At 54.5% G+C, this 18812-nt stretch overlaps 1 protein-coding gene across 1 annotated transcript in view; it reads left to right on the top strand.

Moving 5' to 3' along the window:
* AKAP1 (A-kinase anchoring protein 1) overlaps positions 1 to 18331 on the top strand; it is a 35127-nt gene extending 16796 nt beyond the window's left edge. Inside the window, exons 2-11 of the mRNA XM_060082155.1 lie at positions 1816 to 3460; positions 6001 to 6134; positions 7629 to 7755; positions 8506 to 8633; positions 10489 to 10666; positions 11942 to 12092; positions 12493 to 12560; positions 13670 to 13743; positions 13955 to 14017; positions 14446 to 18331. Of these exons, the coding sequence (XP_059938138.1) occupies positions 1840 to 3460; positions 6001 to 6134; positions 7629 to 7755; positions 8506 to 8633; positions 10489 to 10666; positions 11942 to 12092; positions 12493 to 12560; positions 13670 to 13743; positions 13955 to 14017; positions 14446 to 14520 (2619 nt within the window). The 5' untranslated portion in view covers positions 1816 to 1839 and the 3' untranslated portion in view covers positions 14521 to 18331. The remainder of the gene's footprint in view (positions 1 to 1815; positions 3461 to 6000; positions 6135 to 7628; positions 7756 to 8505; positions 8634 to 10488; positions 10667 to 11941; positions 12093 to 12492; positions 12561 to 13669; positions 13744 to 13954; positions 14018 to 14445) is intronic.
* The last annotated feature ends 481 nt before the right edge of the window (positions 18332 to 18812 follow it).

The raw sequence follows: 18812 nt of genomic DNA, 5'->3' as shown, positions 1-18812 counted from the left end.
ACAGATGAAGGAGTTTCTGGAGATGACCCCTCCCACCCCTTCCCGACCCCCTCACTTTGGAGGAGAACACTTTTCCTAGATTCCTTCACAAACTGTCATGTTGCTTGTGAGTCCTTTGCTGGTCTTGATAAATGGTCTAGGGTAGAGCTGAGATACTCTATTTATAGCAGTTTCTCAGGTGATGCTCAGTGCTTCTGGTCCATAAACTGCACTTTGAGAAGCAAAGTCTCCAGGACTTTTTTTTTTTTTTTTTTTTTTTTTTTTTTGCAGCAGTTGAACTTTTTTTGCTTCCGCTGAACATTAGAACCACCTGGGGAACTCTGCTGTGGTTTTTCCCGAGAACATTGATATAAGTAAATTAAACATTGATATAAGTAAATAAGAGTTGTTAAAGCATTTACATTCATCTCTGCAACAAAGCACAAACCAAATTAAGGAATAATTCACCACATCAGTGGAGGATTTTTGGTTTTAAGAAGACTTACAGTTTTTGCAGACAGAATAAAATTTGCTGTATGGGAGGCAGAGGATACAAGTGTGTATTCTAGAATAAGTTTGTCACATACCTCTAATGAGAGCTAACCCTGCTTTACAAGGATTAACACGTGTCTCAAGTGACCTTATACCAGCCATCCTTTACAAGGTGTGTCCCCATCTTACAGGTGAAGAAAACAGTTCCCCGTCTCCTTTACGTGTCTACCGCCTTCCTCTGGTCTCTTATTTCTGCTTACCTGGTTCTAACGGACTAGCTCTTCAGCTTTCTTTCGCTTGATACTCTTTGTCCTGCTCCCAGAATAAGCTAGAAACACAGTTTGGTGTGTGTGCCTTGCAGACCAAAGCTGGTTCTCTGTTGTCTGCAGGAAAACGTCCAGACTCTGCAGCGGGTGCAGGACCCTCATCGAGCCCACTAAACGACTTGACTCTCAAACATGACCCTATCTCCACGCCACTGTGTGTTTTACTGGTCCCTCACCTTGGAGTATCCCCTGTCCTTTTTCTGGGGCGGCTGTGTTGTGTCTTCGTTGCTGCGTGTGGGCTTTCTCTAGTTGCGGCGAGCGGGGGCTGCTCTTTGTTGCAGTGTGTGGGCTTCTCATTGCAGTGGCTTCCCTTGTTGCGGAACACAGGCTCTAGGTGCGCCGGCTTCAGTAGTTGCAACACGTGGGCTCAGTAGTTGTGGCTCACGGGCTTAGTTGCTCCGCGGCATGTGGGATCTTCCCAGACCGGGGATTGAACCTTTGTCTCCTGCATTGGCAGGCAGATTCTTAACCACTGTGCCACCAGGGGAGTCCTCCCGTACCCTTTAAAAAATCTTACTCATCCTCTGTTCTGACTTTACTGCTGCGTAACTACTGTTTCATTGGCTCATGATTTTGGGGGTGCACGCAAGGGACATGTACAAGTGGATTCCATTGGTATTTAAAAATGCTCCAACACCACCTGAATAGATAAGTGTTCTGGGAGTTTAGAGAACTAAAGCACTAAACATAACTAGTCCCTTGGGGGAACATAGGGAGAATTCGGCATCAAGAAGTGATGCAGGAAGGGATTTGGTTTCAAGAGAAGGCTCAGCTTGTTTCAAGGGGGTGTGCATGGATGAGGGAGCAGAAGTGGGGGGAGGTGTGTCTTCCTGCCCCCCCACCTCCAAGGATCACCCAGAGTCTTGGGTGTGCCGAGAGGGAGGGATGCTCCTTCCAGGGTCAGGGAGAGTCGGGGAGCAAAGGCTCTGCCGTAACCTGTTTGTCTTTGCTGTGCAGTCATACCAGGATCCTCTTACCTGGCTCTCATAGCATCCCTTTCTCTCTCCTGTTCTCGCAGGTATAATTACTGCAGGCCTCCAGGATGGCGATCCAGTTCCGCTCCCTTTTCCCCTTGGCACTGCCTGGAGTGCTGGCGCTCCTCGGCTGGTGGTGGTTTTTCTCTCGGAAAAAAGAGCACATCAGCAGCCACAACAAACAGATGGGGGCCAGCGCTGTGAAGCTGAGGGCTGGCCCTGCCACGGAGGAAGCGCTCCCCGTGGAGGACCCCTGTCCCGGAGCGGCGGCCCCGCCCCCCGGTGCCACCCTGCCGCCCGAGAGGGAGCTCCCCACCGCCAGCAAGCCCCCTGTGGAGCCGCCGGCCCTGCCGCGGGCACACCCGGCCTACCGGCGATCAGAGTCCTCGGGCGGCCTTCCCAACACCGCGGACACGAGGTTTCGACCAGGACCACGCAAAGAGGACAGTGCCAGGGTGGAGCTCGCTCTGACGGGTGACGAAGCCAAGTCCGCTCCTCTAGAGTGTCCCCTACCGTCCCCAAAAGGCGTTCCGTTCCCCCACGAAGCAGCTGAGGTGTGTAATCGAGAGACCGTGATGGGCAGGCCGGCAGGGTGGCGCTGGCAGGGCCAGTCTGCAGCCCCCGCAGAGAAGGTGGGCCCCGGGGAGAAGACCAGGGAGATGGGTGGCGCCGAAGGCACAGGTGACGCGGTGATGGGAGAAAACGTGCTGGAAGAAGGTCCCCTGTCCCGGGAGCAGGGCCCCGAGTTGCCGAGCAGCAGAGCCCCCAGCCTGGCTCCCTTGGGAGGAGGGGGAGAGAAGCGAAGGAGCAGCCTGCTGGCGGCGGACGGGGACCCCGTGGGGAAGCTGCTGAGTAGCTTCGTGGAGTCGGCCCACTCGGAGCCGGCGGCGCCCGACGAGACGCGAGCGCCCCGGGTCAGCGGCAGCAGAGGCTGGGACGGAGACTTCAGCCGGGAGCCGGGCAAGGAAGAGACCTGGGACAGAAACGAGAAGGTCGAGCAGGTTGCCTTCCAGATCATCTCCAAAGTGATCTTGGAGGCCACCGAGGAGGTGCTGACCACCAGGATGGGCAGGATCGCGGGTCGGCTGCACCAGGCCTCGGCCACTCAGCTCCAGGGGCCGAAGGAGGAGAGCTGTGCCCGAGCCCACCAGAGAACCGCCCCGGGCCGGGATGCCGCGGAGCCTGCTCTGGCCACAGCGGAGGCAGCCACGGGCCGGGTGGACGCCGCCTTCCCATCCGCAGACCCGCTGGCAGAGGCTCTACCACCACCGGAGACCCACGTGAGCCGCCTGACCAGCCCTGTGTCCAGCCCCACCAAGGACGGGAAGCCAAAGAACTCCACGCACCACGTGTCCCTGGCCCGCTGCCCTCCACCGGCCGCCTCCCTCGGAGAGTCACTGGACGAGGCAGGCATCCTGGCAGAAGAGGCCGCCTGTGTCCCCTGCGTGTCCAACAGCGGCCAGGGTGTCCCCTCCGTGGCCTCCTCTGGGCAGTGCTCAGATTCCGTCAGCACTTCGGGGCTCGAAGACTCTTGTACAGAGACCACCTCCAGCCCCAGGGACAAGGCTGCCGCCCCGCTGCTGCCAGAAAGTACTGTGCCCTTCAGCAACGGGGTGCTGAAAGGGGAGCTGTCGGACCTGGGGGCTGAGGACGGATGGACCGTGGGTGCGGAAGCAGACCGCTCGGGAGGTAGGAGGGCCTGGGGTGTCCCTCACAGGACCAGGGGGTCTCCCTTTATTTGGTCGGGAAAGGCAGCCGGCCTGCCTGTGCTCCCTGTGCAAGTAACGGTGCTCCTCGGTGCTGTGTCTCAGCCGGCCTGCAGAAAGTCGGGGTACAGCATAGAGCTGGTGGGTAACTGCGAAGTTAAGCTGCCCTGAACCCCAAAGCCACGGGAACTGTCACTTGGTCCGTCAGCCAGGGACCCTTCCCAGTCCTTCCGCAGGAACCAGCTCAAAGTTGGGTTCACCCATTAACCTGAGTGTGTGCGTCTCTCTTAAACGCTAACCTCGTAGTAGCTTTTTTTCTGAAAAGGAGAGGCCTCCTCAGCGTTAATTCCCTTGAGTACCGAGGATGGGTAAGCTTTTTAACGGTTTATTTCCTTTTAATCATGTGCTTGTTCCCACATCTTCGCCTGCTTTCCTTCTCCAGAAGCTCTTTCGGGGTAAGTGCCCAGAGAATGGCCACAGCCTTGCATCCTTGCGGGAGGCTCGCGCCTTCCTGCGTGTTGCCACCTATTCCTTCGCAGAGAACCTCAGCCATTTCCTTTCTGGGCAGCTGCAGTTCCACCCCCGGGAAAGGGGCACTTTGGTAATGAAGTGTCCACTGGGTTTTTCAAGTGCTGACCCCAGCGTAGACAGTCCAGACCGCTAACGTACAGGGCAGCAGCTCCTGTCCCCGGTTTTGCAGCTTGCCTGGGGTGTTTTCATTGATCTCACGGAAAGAGGCCGTGGATTCCCTCCGTGGGTATCCAGCTTGCTTGTCCTGGAGCCACTCCCTACCGTTTCGGCTCCAGGAAGGCTGGGACCCTTGGGAATTTTACGGCTGTCAGCAGCATCTGGTGTGTACCACACGCTCCAAGTTGTCACCTGTAAGATGCCATTGTTGATTAAGACACTACTGTTTTGTGTGTACCTCTAAAAGCAAAAAAAAATGCTGCTGCTCATGAGTGTAGGATGCCAGAGACCGTAAGCTGCACCCAACTTCAGGGGTGTTAAAATCTTTTAAAATTATTTTAAAGCATCTTAAAATGGGTGACAATCTTTTAGGAATAAAGGAGTTTCCCTTTGCCTCTTGCCCCTCAGCCTCACCGTGCTGACTCCAGTTTGATTGTAGTAGCTACTCACATGTGTCCAGGCTGCAGGGGAGAGAGTGGTGAGTGGGGAGGCGTGGGCATGGCAGGTGGGAGCATGGTGGAGCCACCCACTGAGCACTAGCTGTGCCCGGCTCCAGGCTCGAGCCTTCCAGCGTTCTCCCGCCCCAGCCCTGCCTTGGGCGCGAGGAAGTCAAAGCTTAGAGTGGCCCAGGGACCACCCAGCTGAGTGGAGCCGGCCTTGCCGGAGTCCTGGTGTGGTTGGAGCCGCCTCTAGGTGTCACTGGGGTGACAGGCCCGTCCTGTTCCGTCGGGCAGCGGCTGGGGGCCGTGTACGAGCCGAGCCCCGCCGTCAGCCACCTCCGGTTCTAGCAGGTCGGCTAAGCAGGCTTCTCTCCGACGGGGTGGTGGTCCCTGCGTGAAGCCCGTCTGAGCCCCCGGGGTTGAAGGAGTCACTTTACGGTGACTCGTCCTTAGCTAGCAGCAGCGCCTGCCTCCTCGGCATCCAGGTAGCACGTGGATTGCTCGGCAGAGGACCGTGTCCGTCCAGGGTTTGGAGAAACCGTGTGGAAAATAACCTAGTTAGTAGACTCTGAGGCGTGATCTCGTGGCAGTTGAGCCTTCCATATTGAAGCCAGAGCCTCTTCTCTGAAGCTGGTCTGGCCCCCGTTTTTCTGTGATGGGCCCCTTGGCACACCCCGCGCGGGACTGGAGCAGCCCCTGTCGGAGCCAGTCCCGCTCCCGCTCTCTCCTCTCGGGACCAAACTTTCGCTCCGGTTTTTGAGCGGGGGTCGAAGACCCACCCTGGGCCCAGAAGAGCATTCAGAGGGGCACGAGTCAGGCCTAAGCAGAGGGAAGGGGGGCCTCCTTCCGTCACCTTCTCTGGCAGGGCCCTGTCCGGGATAAGGACGATGGGGGACTCTCTCTAGCTCTGCTTGGCTGAAGGCCACCGCCTGTGTGCCCAGGCCTGGGGCCTTGGGGACCAGGGGCCCTTCGTCTGAGGGGCTGCATAGTTGGAAGGGTGCGGACCAGCTGTGACGGGTTGGTCTCCGTGGGGGCCTGGACCTCCTTCCAGCTGCTGAGACCGTGGGAGCTGCTGGCCCCCCGTGGACCCCCCCTTCCTGGGCCAGCGTCGCTCTCTTCGTAGTTCACCACTTGTCTGCTCCAGCAGCTGTGCTGGGCGCGGCTGCCAATTAAGCAAGTGGGACTGTAAGTGACAGGCTAAAATTAGGTGTCTCTACACCCCCAGGCCTCCTTTCACTGGGGCTGTTCTGAGCCTTCTAGACTGCGAGTTGACAGTCACCTGCCAAGTTTGAGGGAGGGGGCAAGGGGTGGGGGCCTCCCAGGAACGCGAGTTTGGAAGTTGGACGTTATTAACTGCTCTGGCTGGTGTCTGTGCGTGTTGCGTCCTCCCCTGCAGGTTCGGACGGGAACAGCATGGATTCGGTGGACAGCTGCTGTGGCCTCAGGAAGCCTGACGGTTTCCAGAATGCCCAGGCAGGCTCCCATCCCAAGAAGGTCGACCTCACCGTCTGGGAGATCGAGGTGCCTAAGGTAAGGGCTGCGAGCTCTCGGTGCCCCCAGGCGCAGCGTCATCGGGCTGGGGGCAGGGGTCTCAGGGAGGGGCCGTAAACCGGAAGAAGCCCCCAGGGAGCCAGAGGCTGAAGGGATGGGAGCGCTCCACTTTGCCAGGGTCCAGAGAGCTTCCTGCAGAGTGGAATCCCTCCAGCTGCCTTCAGGAGCGTCCTCTTCCAACTCTCAGGCCTGCTCCCCAGCTCTGGGGCTTTTCTTGTGGTTCTGGGGCTCAGATCTGTTTGGAGATGCCAGCAAGACCGGACTGAGGGCAGGGGCCGGCCAGGAGTCCCCTCACTGTGCTCTGCTCATGCTCTCCGACGCAAAGTGTGTTTTATAATTGAGCACAGCACAGATTGTATCTTGGAGGGCTTGAGAAGTGTAGCCGTGTAGGAAGAAAATAAAAATCAGCTCTCATTCTACACCCGAGAGGGACTGGAAGGACTTTTATTTCCTTCTCATCTTGCACCCTGTGGTTTTTAAACAAAACTAAGATTATGTTGCTCTAATTAATGCTTTTAAATATTTAACAATTTCGTTTTCCTGTGTTATTCTTTGAAAATGTAATTTTAACTGCATTATGCATTGTGTGAATGTCAATTTACTTCACCAGTCCCCCAGCTCCAGGGTGCTTAAGTGGTTTCTAGCTTCTTTTCTAACTTACATCTTACTAGCTTGATCTTGATGTTTGTCTCTGGGGCTCAGAACTTATTGGCCGACTGCATTCTCCTGAGGCTCTTAGCCTCCCACCGAGGTGGAGACTTGGACTGCTTTGAACTCGGGGTCCAGGGGGCTGCTCTGCCCTGCGGTTCTGGCTCCCTCAGTTGTTTCTTCCCCTGGTGGCCCTCTTCTCTTGCAGTGGTTGCAAAGGGCACACCCAGGCAGTTCTGGGTGAGGAGTGACCATATCCCTAGCGGCTCCTCGGGGTGGGGTCGTTGGGGAATGTTTCAGGGCTCGTCTTACATTGTGGCTAAGTTTGGAGCCCAAGGGTTCTTTCATAGACCTTTATTTTCAAATTGAGCCTTTTCTTCGGACCTGAGCAGACTTGGAGGGGTGGACGACTTGTAAATCAAACTTTGTGCTAGTGAAACATCTCATAGTGTGGATCTGGGAGGAGAAAAGACTGCCTTTGCAGCTTCTGAATATGGGCCCCACTGTCGGGGATGAAATGGAAACTGCCGAGGCCTGGAACCATACTGCCTAGTTCAGCTGCTTAGTAGCTGTGTGAGCTTGGGCGAGTTACTTAACCCCTCTGGGTTTGTTCCCTCAACTGTAAAAGGGTGATAAACACATGCTGTTTGTTTCATACATTTACTCTGAGTAAATGTAAGTGCTTAGAACTGTGCCTGGCAAGTGAGTGCTGACGTGTTAACAGGTATTATGTTCGAGCCTGACCTGGTATAAAACAAAGGCAGGTCTTGGGGATGCAGGGACTTGATTTCTCATTACGTTCTCATCTTTCTTTCTCTCTGGAAGCACCTGGTTGGTCGGCTGATTGGCAAGCAGGGACGGTATGTGAGTTTTCTGAAGCAGACGTCTGGTGCCAAGATCTACATCTCAACCCTCCCGTACACCCAGAACATCCAGATCTGCCACATAGAAGGTCAGTGGTGGCTGCTGCCCTGTGTTTAGTTTTCTTACCTGAAATGTAAGGAACTTGAAGCATTTGAGTCCCAGTTGCTCCCCTTTTGGCATTTAAGTCTCTGAATGGGAAGCCCTGCTTCTCACCCTTAGGTGAAGGGAGTGGGGCTTCCCTGTACCCTCATCTCCACTAATGGTGCTTGAAGGAGACTCGGGCCCCCCCCACCCCGAGTCTGGTCTTCTGGTCAGGAAAGGTGTGGGCACTCAGGGGCAGGCCAGGGGTCCTGGGTTGATGGTGGATGAAGGCCGGGCCTCCCTGTCTGCTAGGCTCCTGTTACCTTGAGTGTAGTCACAACAATAGAGGTCTCGGGCTTCCCTGGTGGCGCAGTGGTTGGGAGTCCGCCTGCCGATGCAGGGAACACGGGTTCGTGCCCCGGTCCGGGAGGATCCTGCGTGCCACGGAGCGGCTGGGCCCATGAGCCATGGCCACTGAGCCTGCGCGTCCGGAGCCTGTGCTCCGCAACGGTAGAGGCCACAGTAGGGAGAGGCCCGCGTACCGCAAAAAAAAAAAATAGAGGTCTCGTTTGAAAGGTCAACAGGCGGCAAGCTTCTTTAGATGCCTTTCATCCTAAGGCGAGGCCTGGCATTTTGGCCCATTAAAGATGTACCTGAACTCTAGGAAAAGTCCCGTGCAGTGGGGGCTGTGCCTGAGTTCACTTTTGCTGTTTGTCTTACCCCTGTGACTGTGTCCTGCTCCCCACACACCACTCAGGCTCTCAGCATCATGTGGACAAGGCACTGAGCCTGATTGGGAAGAAGTTCAAGGAACTGAACCTCACCAACATCTACGCTCCCCCACTGCCTTCGCTGGCGCTGCCTTCTCTTCCAATGACTTCCTGGGTGAGCATGCTCCTGGGGGCCGGGGCTGCTTGTACCCCTTTCCCCCAACCTGCCCCAGACAGGAGACTCCCAAGACCGTGGGCCAGGAAGGCCGGGAGCACACTGATGCCTGTGCCCTCTCACCTCTGCCCTCCACCCGTCAGTCCTGCTTCTAGCCTGTGTTCTCTGGGTCGGGTTGAGGGCCGGAGTGCTGGTAGGAAGCCGCAGGCCTCTCGGTCCCTGCTTGGAAGGACCACTCTCCCCCGGCTCTGCCATCTGGGCACCCTTTGTGTTTTCAGGGCATTTGCCTAGAGAGGATTACAGTCTGTCCAGACGGGGTGTGTGCAGGCTGGCTCGGGACTCCTTAGCGCTGGTGCCGTGTCCTGGGTCACCTCTGAGACCTGGTTGGGACCCACTGTTTGGGGCTCGAACGGGCTCGTGCTGTGGTGTTGTTCCCCCCTGGTTGAGCCAGGTCCAGCGGTGGCCCTGGCGAAGGCCCCCCTTCGCCTTCCCGCCTCACGGGAGGCTCCTGGGTCACAAAGGAGAAGAACCCCTGGCAGAGGGGGAGCGGGCGCGTCGGGGGCCTGCGTGCTGGGGCTGTAGGCTCTCTGGGGCCTGTCACCCTTCCCTGCTGTGTGCCCCCAGCCCTGTTGAGCCCCGTCTCACCGGGAGTGGAGCTGTAGGGTTCTGAAGGCCGAGAACACTGCATGTCACACACAGGTGGAGTGCGTGTGCAGCTCCAAGCAAACGGCCTCCCTGGATTTTGTTCAGGGGCGGGTATCTTCCTCCCTCCAAAGACCCTCGTGCTTTGCGGGAAGAGGTGAATGTCCCTTTCCTTTCCCATGGGTATTTGGGAGTGGGCTGAACCCCACTCCATGCTTCACTTCTGAATCATAGGGTTTTTCCCACCAGGTTCGACCACAGACCCACTCTTTTTTTAAGTAAGTGAGTGGTTGGTAAGGCTTCCTCCCCTTGTGCTCCGTGGCTGGGTGGGACTGGAGAGGTGCCTCTCAGCCAGCAGCACTGAGAGGACGGGAGCGGGGCGGGGGGCGGCACAGAACTCTCAGCCAGAGGCTCTTTTTGGGGCCGCCTGGCTGGGAGGTGGAGTAGCCACCCTACTGTGTCCAGCGCACCCGGATGATGCCTTAGCAGGGAAGCTAGTGCCTTAAGGACAGTTTTTTTGTTGTTGTTTTTGAGAGACCAATCTTGGCCTCTTCTAGGGTCTTTAACATGGGACCTCGCACCGAGCAAACCTGCCTTCCAAATCCCAGAGTGGGAATGAGTTGGGAAGATGTCTGTGGAGAGTCGAGAAGAACAAATGACTCGGCCTGTGCAGACCTTGACAGTGGACCTGACCTCAGGCCTCTGCTTGCTGGTAGAAAGGCAGAGCAGAGAGATGCTGTCAAACCAGAGCTCCTGGGGTCAGCTGCAGGTCCCAGGGAGCTGGCTGAGGGGTCCGAGGGCCGGTCTGCCTCTTATTCTTGTTCTCAGTGGCCACCTCATTCCTGTTTGCCTTCCCTGGGTCTTACAGACTCTTGAAGAGGCGAGGGAGGGAAGTTGTGCCCAGGCCAGTGGGAGGCGGGACGTTCCATCCACAGCTGGCTCCTGGGAGCCTCTCTGCCCAGCTGAGCTGAGGCCGCCTCTGGTGGCTACTTGTGGTATTGCAGGGCAAGGGCCACAGTGGAGCCAGACACTATTTAGCACGGCTAAAATAGTTTTCCTTGCACCTCTGTCAGCCTCTGGGTGCCATGTTGCTTTGGGTAGTCATGCCTTTTTCAAAGACGTGCTAGTTCCGAGACTTGCCCTGGGGCCTCAGTGCTCATCCCAGACGTGAGAAGAGTTGCTGCCGTGCTCACCACCCCTCTCCTCTCTGCAGCTCATGCTCCCGGATGGCATCACGGTGGAGGTGATCGTGGTCAACCAGGTCAATGCTGGGCACCTGTTTGTGCAGCAGCACACACACCCTACCTTCCACGCGCTGCGCAGCCTGGACCAGCAGATGTACCTCTGCTACTCGCAGCCTGGAATCCCCACCTTGCCCACCCCAGTGGAAAGTAAGTGCTGCCCTGGGGGTCAGAGGGGAACCTGGGCTCTGACCAGGCTTGGGGAGAAGCTTTGGGGGTCTCCTGTTGTTTTGCCCTTGGTCTTGACTGAGGGGAGGCTGTTCTGGGCCCTTCATGGGAACAGCATCCCTGGGTTCTTGCTGCTGGCATGGAGTGTGCTGGGCTGAGTTTCCTGGCTAGCCCAATATGGCGTTTCCATCGGCTGACAGAGGAAAGGGGTCAGAGTAGAGTGTTGGCACCTGGGTTTGGATCCAGCTCTGCTACTTACCTGTTGAGTGGGGCTGATGCCCACTTGATCTAGGAATTGCAGTTGGCTACTGTGTGTGTTAAACATGCACAGTACCTGATGCAGATGCAGGTGCCATAGGAGATCCCCAAGTGCAACAAAGTCCTGTGGTGGGTTGGGTCATCTCTAGTCGACAGGTGAGAAAGTCGGTGACTTGCCCAGGAGGTCCCTGCGCAGGAGCTGTTACCTTTGTTGCCCTCGTTAGCGGGAATCGAATGTCGAAACGTGTCTCTAACCCACCCCATCAGGGACTCCTAACCTGGAGCCCCTAGAGGGCTTTAAGGCGTGAGGAAAACCTTTGAGATTTCGGTAGCACTTTTTATGGTTTTTCTTTTAGAGGAATAAGGATTTCACTTTTGTCAGATTCTCTGATGTTGCTTCAACCCCGCAGTAAAGAGCAAACTGGAGGCCAGGAGGTGACTGGGCCAGGGGCTGCCTTGAAGGGTGAGGGCACAGTGTGCCCAGCTGTGCTACAGGCCCCCACCCCTGCTACCCCAGGGTGCGGTTGGCGACACTTGGGGGCACTTGCTCTCTGGCCTGGTTGGCTGCCCCGGGCATTAGTGCTCTCAGTACCTTCCTGAAGCAAAGGCCAGAAGAAGTGGGGTTTAGGCCTGGGAGCCTTCTGATGAGCCCTCCATCTGAGGTGTCATGGGCCAGAGCAGGTGCTAGCAACCAGCCACTGAGATCTGCACTTGAAGGCTCTCGATTTTTCTTCTGGGACATTCCCTTAAAGAGTATAAGGCAGATTCGCTGGTCCATTCCCTGAATTTTGGAATTTACTTGGTTTATTCCAATTAATCTGTGTCTACCTCTGGCTTCAGTAAGTCTCCGAGTAAACAGATGTGGATGAACACTTTTTGGTCTGGGTAGCTTTTTGGGCGGCACAGATGTGAGGCGGGCCAAGTCCTTCCCTTGGGGGGTGCTTGCTGTCGCCCTGCCCTGCGCCAGGCCTTTGCACATGCTCTTGCCTTGCCCTGCAGTAACGGTCATCTGCGCTGCCCCCGGCATGGACGGTGCCTGGTGGCGAGCCCAAGTGGTGGCCTCCTACGAGGAGACCAATGAAGTCGAGATTCGCTACGTTGACTACGGTGGATACAAGAGAGTGAAAGTAGACGTGCTCCGGCAAATCCGGTGAGCCGGGTGTGGTTTCTGCAGAGCTGGAGCCTGGGACGTGGGTTGATTCTTCCCTGCTGCTGCCTACTCTGTTTTAGCAGAGTATGATATAAACAAACTCCATGCTCGCCTCAGCCAGACGGAGCTAGAAAGGCCCGTCTGGTAGAAGAATTCCCCCAAGTGTCATTAGGCAAAAGTGAGGCGGCTTCTCTTTGGGAGCGGGATGCAAGCAGCGCCTCTGAGGCCAGGCCTGCGGCAGGGCGAGCTGGGCGCTGTGGCCTGCTGCCTGTCGTGTGTACCTCTGTGTGGCTTCACCCTGGGTTGTGGGGGTCACGGCGCTAAGCAGAAGGTGAACGTCAGCCCAGAGTGAGTCAGCCGTGAAGTCCGTGTTCAGCTTGTGCCTGTCTTGCCTTTCTAGGTCTGACTTTGTGACCCTGCCGTTCCAGGGAGCGGAGGTCCTTCTGGACAGCGTGATGCCCCTGGCAGGTAACAGGTGGGGCCTCTGGCTTGGGGGGTGCAGGCAGGTGTTGAAAGTAGGTCTTTCTCTTTTTTTTTTTTTTTTTTTTTTTTTTTTTTGCGGTACGCGGGCCTCTCACCGTTGTGGCCTCCCCCGTTGCGGAGCACAGGCTCCGGACGCGCAGGCTCAGCCGCCATGGCTCACGGGCCCAGCCGCTCCGCGGCATGTGGGATCTTCCCGGACCGGGGCACGAACCCGTGTCCCCTGCATCGGCAGGCGGACTCCCAACCACTGCGCCACCAGGGAAGCCCAGGTCTTTCTCTTTGAGACCCTTGTTCTCACCTACAGGGCTTAAGCAAACACAGATTGCTGCCACTCTTCTGATGGCATAGGTCTGGGCGGAAGCCCTAGAACTTGCATTTCTAACAAGTTCTCCAGTGATGCCAGTGCTGCTGGTCCGTGGACCACCCTTTCAGGTCCACTGTTCTAGACTCTACCCAGGCCTCCAGCTTTGAGAGGCTTCCAGCGGAGGCACTTACCAGAACGTAGTTCGTTCCCAGACCTTAATCCTGCCCCTCCCGTCCTCACTGTCTCTCGCCTTGGGTATGTCCTTGTACAAGGACGTGACCTGTATAATCTGACAAAGCATGTGGTCTGCGTGCCCTGCCCACTTAGAGTCGCTGCCTGAGTTGGGCTGTGTGGCCAGCTGCCTGGATCTGAATTCCACCTGCATCGCTCTGGGAGCTGGTTGACCTTTGGCCACTGGGCCTGTGTCTCCGTGTTCTCGCCTGTAAAGCGTGTTCTTGGTTCGGCGTGAGGACACGTACAACGTGCTCCGTCCGTTCGGCCCCCAAATAAGTGGCGGCGGTGGTGGTGGTATTTCCGCTGAAGGCAGGGTTTCTGTCCCTTTGGCCCTCCGTCCCCCAGCGGTCGGCATGCAGCAGGCACCCCGAGTGTACCCACTTGGAGCCCCGGGGAGGCTTGGGGCTCTGAACCTGCCGTAGGTGTGGCTACGCCCCGTGGAGTTCTTAAGTCCACGGGAGTGTGTGAAGTCTTCTGCTTGGAAAACACCTGCAAGCTGTGTGAGTGACGAGTGCCTCGCCTCAGGGTCTAAATGCTGCTTTTCCTTCTCCTAAAGATAATGACCACTTCTCACCCGAGGCGGATGCAGCTATGAGCGAGATGACGGGCAGTGCGGCATTGCTGGCTCAGGTGTGTGGCTGGGGGGGCCGGGGGCGGGGGGCAGGCCGGACAGGCTCTGTCTCCGGAGCCTCCTGCCTGGCATCTGCAGTCCCTCCCGGCCCCGCCTAACTCTCTGGGCTTCTGTGCCTCACACCCCGGGTTGGCCAGCGGTCTTTAAGGAGAGGTGCCTGGGGTAGCTTTTAAACATGGTGTGGAGGGTTTTGTGTGTGTTTGTTTGCAGGTGACGAGTTACAGTCCCACCGGCCTCCCTCTGATTCAGCTCTGGAGTGTGATTGGGGATGAAGTGAGTCCTGGCCTTCTTTCCCTTTTAACGTCCAGAGACTGTGGCTGTTGGGGGCCACAGTTGGGAGTAATGCTAGTGTCATCTTAGCGCGTAGAGGCCGGAGATGCTCCTAAACACCCTACAGGGCACGTGACAGTCCCCACAACAGAATGTCCGTGAGCCTTCCTGGACCTGGTCCATTTGGGTTTTCTCCTTCATCTCCTGGTACTAAAGCCTAGCTTTCCTCAGCCTATTGGAAAGGCTATTTGCATGCCGACAGAACCTGTAAGTGAATCCCCTGTTGGCCCAGAAGATGAGTCAAATTTCCACCCCATGACTCGGGCGCCTACAGTGAGTGGCAGCCTGGGCTGTGAGGGGGGAACCCACGCTGGCTTGGGAAGTGGTCCCTGGTGCCGTGGCCATGCTCTCCAGAGACCTTTCTCTCCTAGGTGGTGTTGATAAACCGGTCGCTGGTGGAGCGAGGACTTGCTCAGTGGGTGGACAGCTATTACTCGAGCCTCTGACCCCATCCCCACGCCGCTTCTGGAGTCTTTTTTGCACTGTTGAAATTGGGCTTGGTACTCAAGGCAAAGACTGTACATCGGAATTACAAACATTTGTCCTCCCCCGAAAGTCCTTTCTGTGCTGTAGTCATGTTGAGATGTTTCGTCTCTGAGACAAGGAAAGAACTGTGGGTTCTTTTCAAAGCCATAGGATGGCGCGTAACAAGCCAGTCGGCTTAACCTGGTTGCAAGCTGTTTGTTTAAAAAAAAAGTGGAAGGAAAACGGTCTCAACTAGGTTGTCCTGCCCCCCCGCCATTCCGTTCCTCCCTTATTCCTATTTCCTCCTCTACCCAAACCCAAACCCAAACTTCTGTAGCAGACAGGCAGGGGAGGTGTTGCTTGCTTGTGGGGAAGGGTTTCTTTTACCTTCAGAGTCTATCTTCAGGGAGCAAGACACGAGCTGACTGATGGGCATCGATCACTTGTACAGCTTACAAATCACTTTATGATATTTAACCTTTTTTTATAAATTCCGTCTAGGTCTCTAAGAAGGCAGACTTTTTAATGCATCTGTAAATACAAAGCAATCATACCTCCAGCCTCGGTCAGTGGGGTGGGGGGGGACTGTTGTCTTGCCAAGCCTGGTTGTAATTTGTAACCATTTTCTATTTGTGCAAACTCTGTAAATATGTTTAAAAAATGTAATTATTTTGTACAAGATACACTGGAGAACAAAGGGAACCCACAATTTTTCCACGTCCTATGTTGTCTGTGAGCAGAAGTTACTTGTGCCGGCTACCGCTGCCTGTGCCGGCTACCGCTGCCCGTCCCAGCTCCCATCGCATCCTGCGTACCTGACAGGGTGACTGTATGGTATAGGTGTGATCCGGGGATTTTTTTTTTTTTCTGTACAAATTTGTTTAAAAAAAAAGAAAAGAAAAAAAAGCAGCTCATTGAATTACCTTGCAGTGGTGTGTGTTTGATTCATTTTTAGACTGCATTCAGCATTGTGCAGTTTAAATAACTTAAACTTGTATAAATCTCAAATTGTATACATTGTAACTTTGAGTGCATTTTTTCCATGGTGAAAAAGGGAAGTGAAGGATGGTTGTAAGTGTGATGGGCTGTAGGGTCCCAACTAAACTAGGAGACCCGTGGCTCTTTGAAGACAGTTTAGCCAGAAATTTCCATCTGGTATTTTCCCTGCCTTTGCCCCACGTGGTGGCAGCCAAGCTTCCTCTGGCTTCCTCCAGTGATGGTCTCAAATAGCCAGGCTTGAGTTTAAAGCACTCGTTTCCCAAACTCTTTGTGCGTTCTTAATAGATCTGTGAAGTTATTTAAGATACTGTAGTGCTAAGAATGATCTAAAAAAATACATTTACATGGTGAGAGCGGAGCTAAGTCTTGAGCCAGGGGCCCCTCCTCTTAAAGGTAGGCCCAGGCCTCTGTGCCTCTGGGCTTGCCCACCCCTCCAGGGGTCTCCGGAGAGCTGAGATAGCCCCGGGGTCTTTCACACTGAAGGCATCCTCCTGCAGAGCTGCAGCCACTGTCCCCGGCTGTGGGTACCAAGTGGTTAAAATAACAACCTCAGATTCCCTCATCTGTGGGATCAGATAATGGTACCAACCTCGTAAGGCAATGAAATGAAATGGAAGTGTTGGGTTGGCCAAGAAGTTCGTTTGGGTTTTTCTGTAAGGTGTTAACGGGAAAACCCGCGTGAACTTTTTGGCCAACCCAGTATCTCTGCCTGTACAGAGCTTGGCCCACTGGCAGCTCTCGTGTGGTCTTACCTGCCAACAGCCCTAATAAGTCCCAGTAGCAGTTGGGTGTGACTTTGGCCAAGGTGGATTATACTCAGGTCTAAGCTTTTTCCCTACAGTTTGCATCACTGGAGCAGGAAAGGGTGTCTGGGAGCCTTCAAGCTAGTTTGAGGAGGGCTCACAAAGCTGGGTGTGTGGGTTTGGTGTCTATCTTTGCGAGCCATGGAGGGGTTTTGATGGTGGGAACCACGTGATTCTGGTGCAGGGAGGAGGATGGGCGAGGGGAAGGAGCAGAGACCAAAGCCAGGGTGGTCCAGCCGAGACAGGCTTCCTCTGGGATGGCTCTTGGTCTGACCAATGACGGGCTCAGGATCCTTGGATAAGGCCCCAGGACGGGGGAGGGGAGGCCGTGGGGATGCGGAGGTGGGCTGTGCTTGGTGTCTCGGGTTTTAACCTTCAGGGTTGGAATATTGGAGGAAAAGTGAGTTGGAAGTTGCTGAAAGGCATGTACTCTTCAGATAAACACTTCTTAGATTGCTGTGGGCCTTTGATTAATTTCCAGAGTTCTGAAAAAGTTGAGTTTGACCATTTTGCCGGTAATCTTGTTGCTTTTACGGAGGAGTGGGTTTACGGTTTTACAGAGGTGCTTTCTCCCCCCGGCCAGACGGCGACCCTCCACTCGACCCTACGGCGAGTACATTTTTGATATGTTCTTTGCATTACCTGTGGGCCATCCAGGGGCCAGCTTAAGTGTGAACTTGACCTCTTGGGAGAAGCTGGGGCCGGAGAGGGTGTAAGGGAGAGGTGGGTGGCTGAGCACAGGAGCTAGAGCATCCAGCCTGTTCTCACCGCAGGTGTTGGTGTGGACTGTAGCCCCTCTCTGGTCCTTGGGGCCCTGCTGGGTACGGGAGGAGTGACCAGACCTCGTGGGGTGTCAGCGTGGAGGCTGGGTTCTGGGGTTACTGCTGCACCTTGTACAGCTTACAGGTGGCACCTAACCACTGCAGGCTGAAGATCGAACAAGGCTTAGCTGGAGAACTTCGTATCAGACGCCGTGCGTTTTTACAGGTAATACTTACGAGTCCTCATGACAACCCAGCGAGACAGGGCCTGATGCCAGAGGTGGAAGCTGGGGACTTGACCAGTTTGCAGCTGGAGTGGATGGAACCTGCTCAAAGCCAGCTTCTCAACCACGACTGCTCCGCAGCAACATGAGGACGATCATGCCTCGTTCCGTTTCCCCGAACACACACCGCAGTGGCTAATTGACCAGCCCACAGGAAAGCTTTGAAACTGAGAATTGGAAAAACACTGGCAGGAGAGATCCATCATTTTGCCTATTTGAAAAATTAAAATGTATGTAAACAAATCCAGGAGAAACTTGGCAGCATCTAGGCCAGAGAGTGAACATTTTTAACTCTATGATGATCAGAAAGGAAGACTTAAGATGCCGTGAACAAGTGTTATAAAGGATGTGGACAGAAAATTGAAAACCCAGGCCCGTTGCAGGACCAGTGCCGTCCAGTAGACATAGTTTAAATTTTCTAGGAGCCTCAATAAAAAGGAAAAAGCAGATGAAATTAATAATAGTTTAACCCATTTTTTCAACATGTAATGGACATTAGAAATATTGAGATATTTTACAGTGTTTTCATACAAAGTTTGGAATCCCATGTGTGTATTTTACACTCCAGCCTGTGGGTTCAGACTCACAGTAGCTCAGGTGCTCCACAGCTACAGGTGGCTGGAGACCGCCAGTCTGTACAGCTCAGGACTGGACTATTCCATTGGTCACCATCACACCAGTACTAACAGCCTCATGGATATGTTCTTACTCAAAACGTTCTAGATTCTTTTGTGCATTTATTTCTCCAGGTGAACTTTAGAATGATTTTTTGGGGGAGGGGATCATGGAAAACGTGCTACCACATTTGAAAATAACACATATTGTTGGTTTGGTGTAAAGTTGTATGTAATCTATTAAATTCAGCTTGTAAATTATTTAACTCTGTTTTTCTTTTTTGCTGTCTCCCTCCACCACCACCCCTTCCCCCCCCCCTTTTTTTTGCCTGTACTGTCTGTCCATTTCTAAGAAAAGTACATTAAAGGATTGTATATTGGTATTATCATGTTTTCCTGTTTTTCCTTGACAGCTTCTTTTTATAAGTTTTGGTTGAAGCTTAGTTTTTAAAAAGCTCGTGGGAATTCCCAGGTGGTCCAGTGGTTAGGATTCTGGGCTTTCACTGCTGTGACCCGGGTTTAATCCCTAGTCAGGGAACTGAGATCCCGCAAGCTGCATACTGTGGCCAAAAAAAAAAAAAACTCGTGAATGGTATTTTCTCATCAATATAAAATGTCTTCCTGTTTGGTTCTTTTTGTTTTGAACTTATATTCAAAACAAAAGCATCTTTTCTCTATCACTTTACAGGAGGTAGGTGGTTTGTAAACAGCACATTGCTGGAACTTTTTTTTTGGTGAAATCTGGAAAGTCAATAGGTGAATTTAACTTGTCGATTGTGATCACTGTTGCAATATTATTTGTCATTTAGTTC

The sequence above is a fragment of the Mesoplodon densirostris genome, chromosome 18 (assembly GCF_025265405.1).
Source record: "Mesoplodon densirostris isolate mMesDen1 chromosome 18, mMesDen1 primary haplotype, whole genome shotgun sequence".
In the NCBI taxonomy this organism is placed as follows: domain Eukaryota; kingdom Metazoa; phylum Chordata; class Mammalia; order Artiodactyla; family Ziphiidae; genus Mesoplodon; species Mesoplodon densirostris.
The sequence above is the reverse complement of the archived record's forward strand: the minus strand, read 5'-3'. Positions and strand labels throughout refer to the sequence as shown.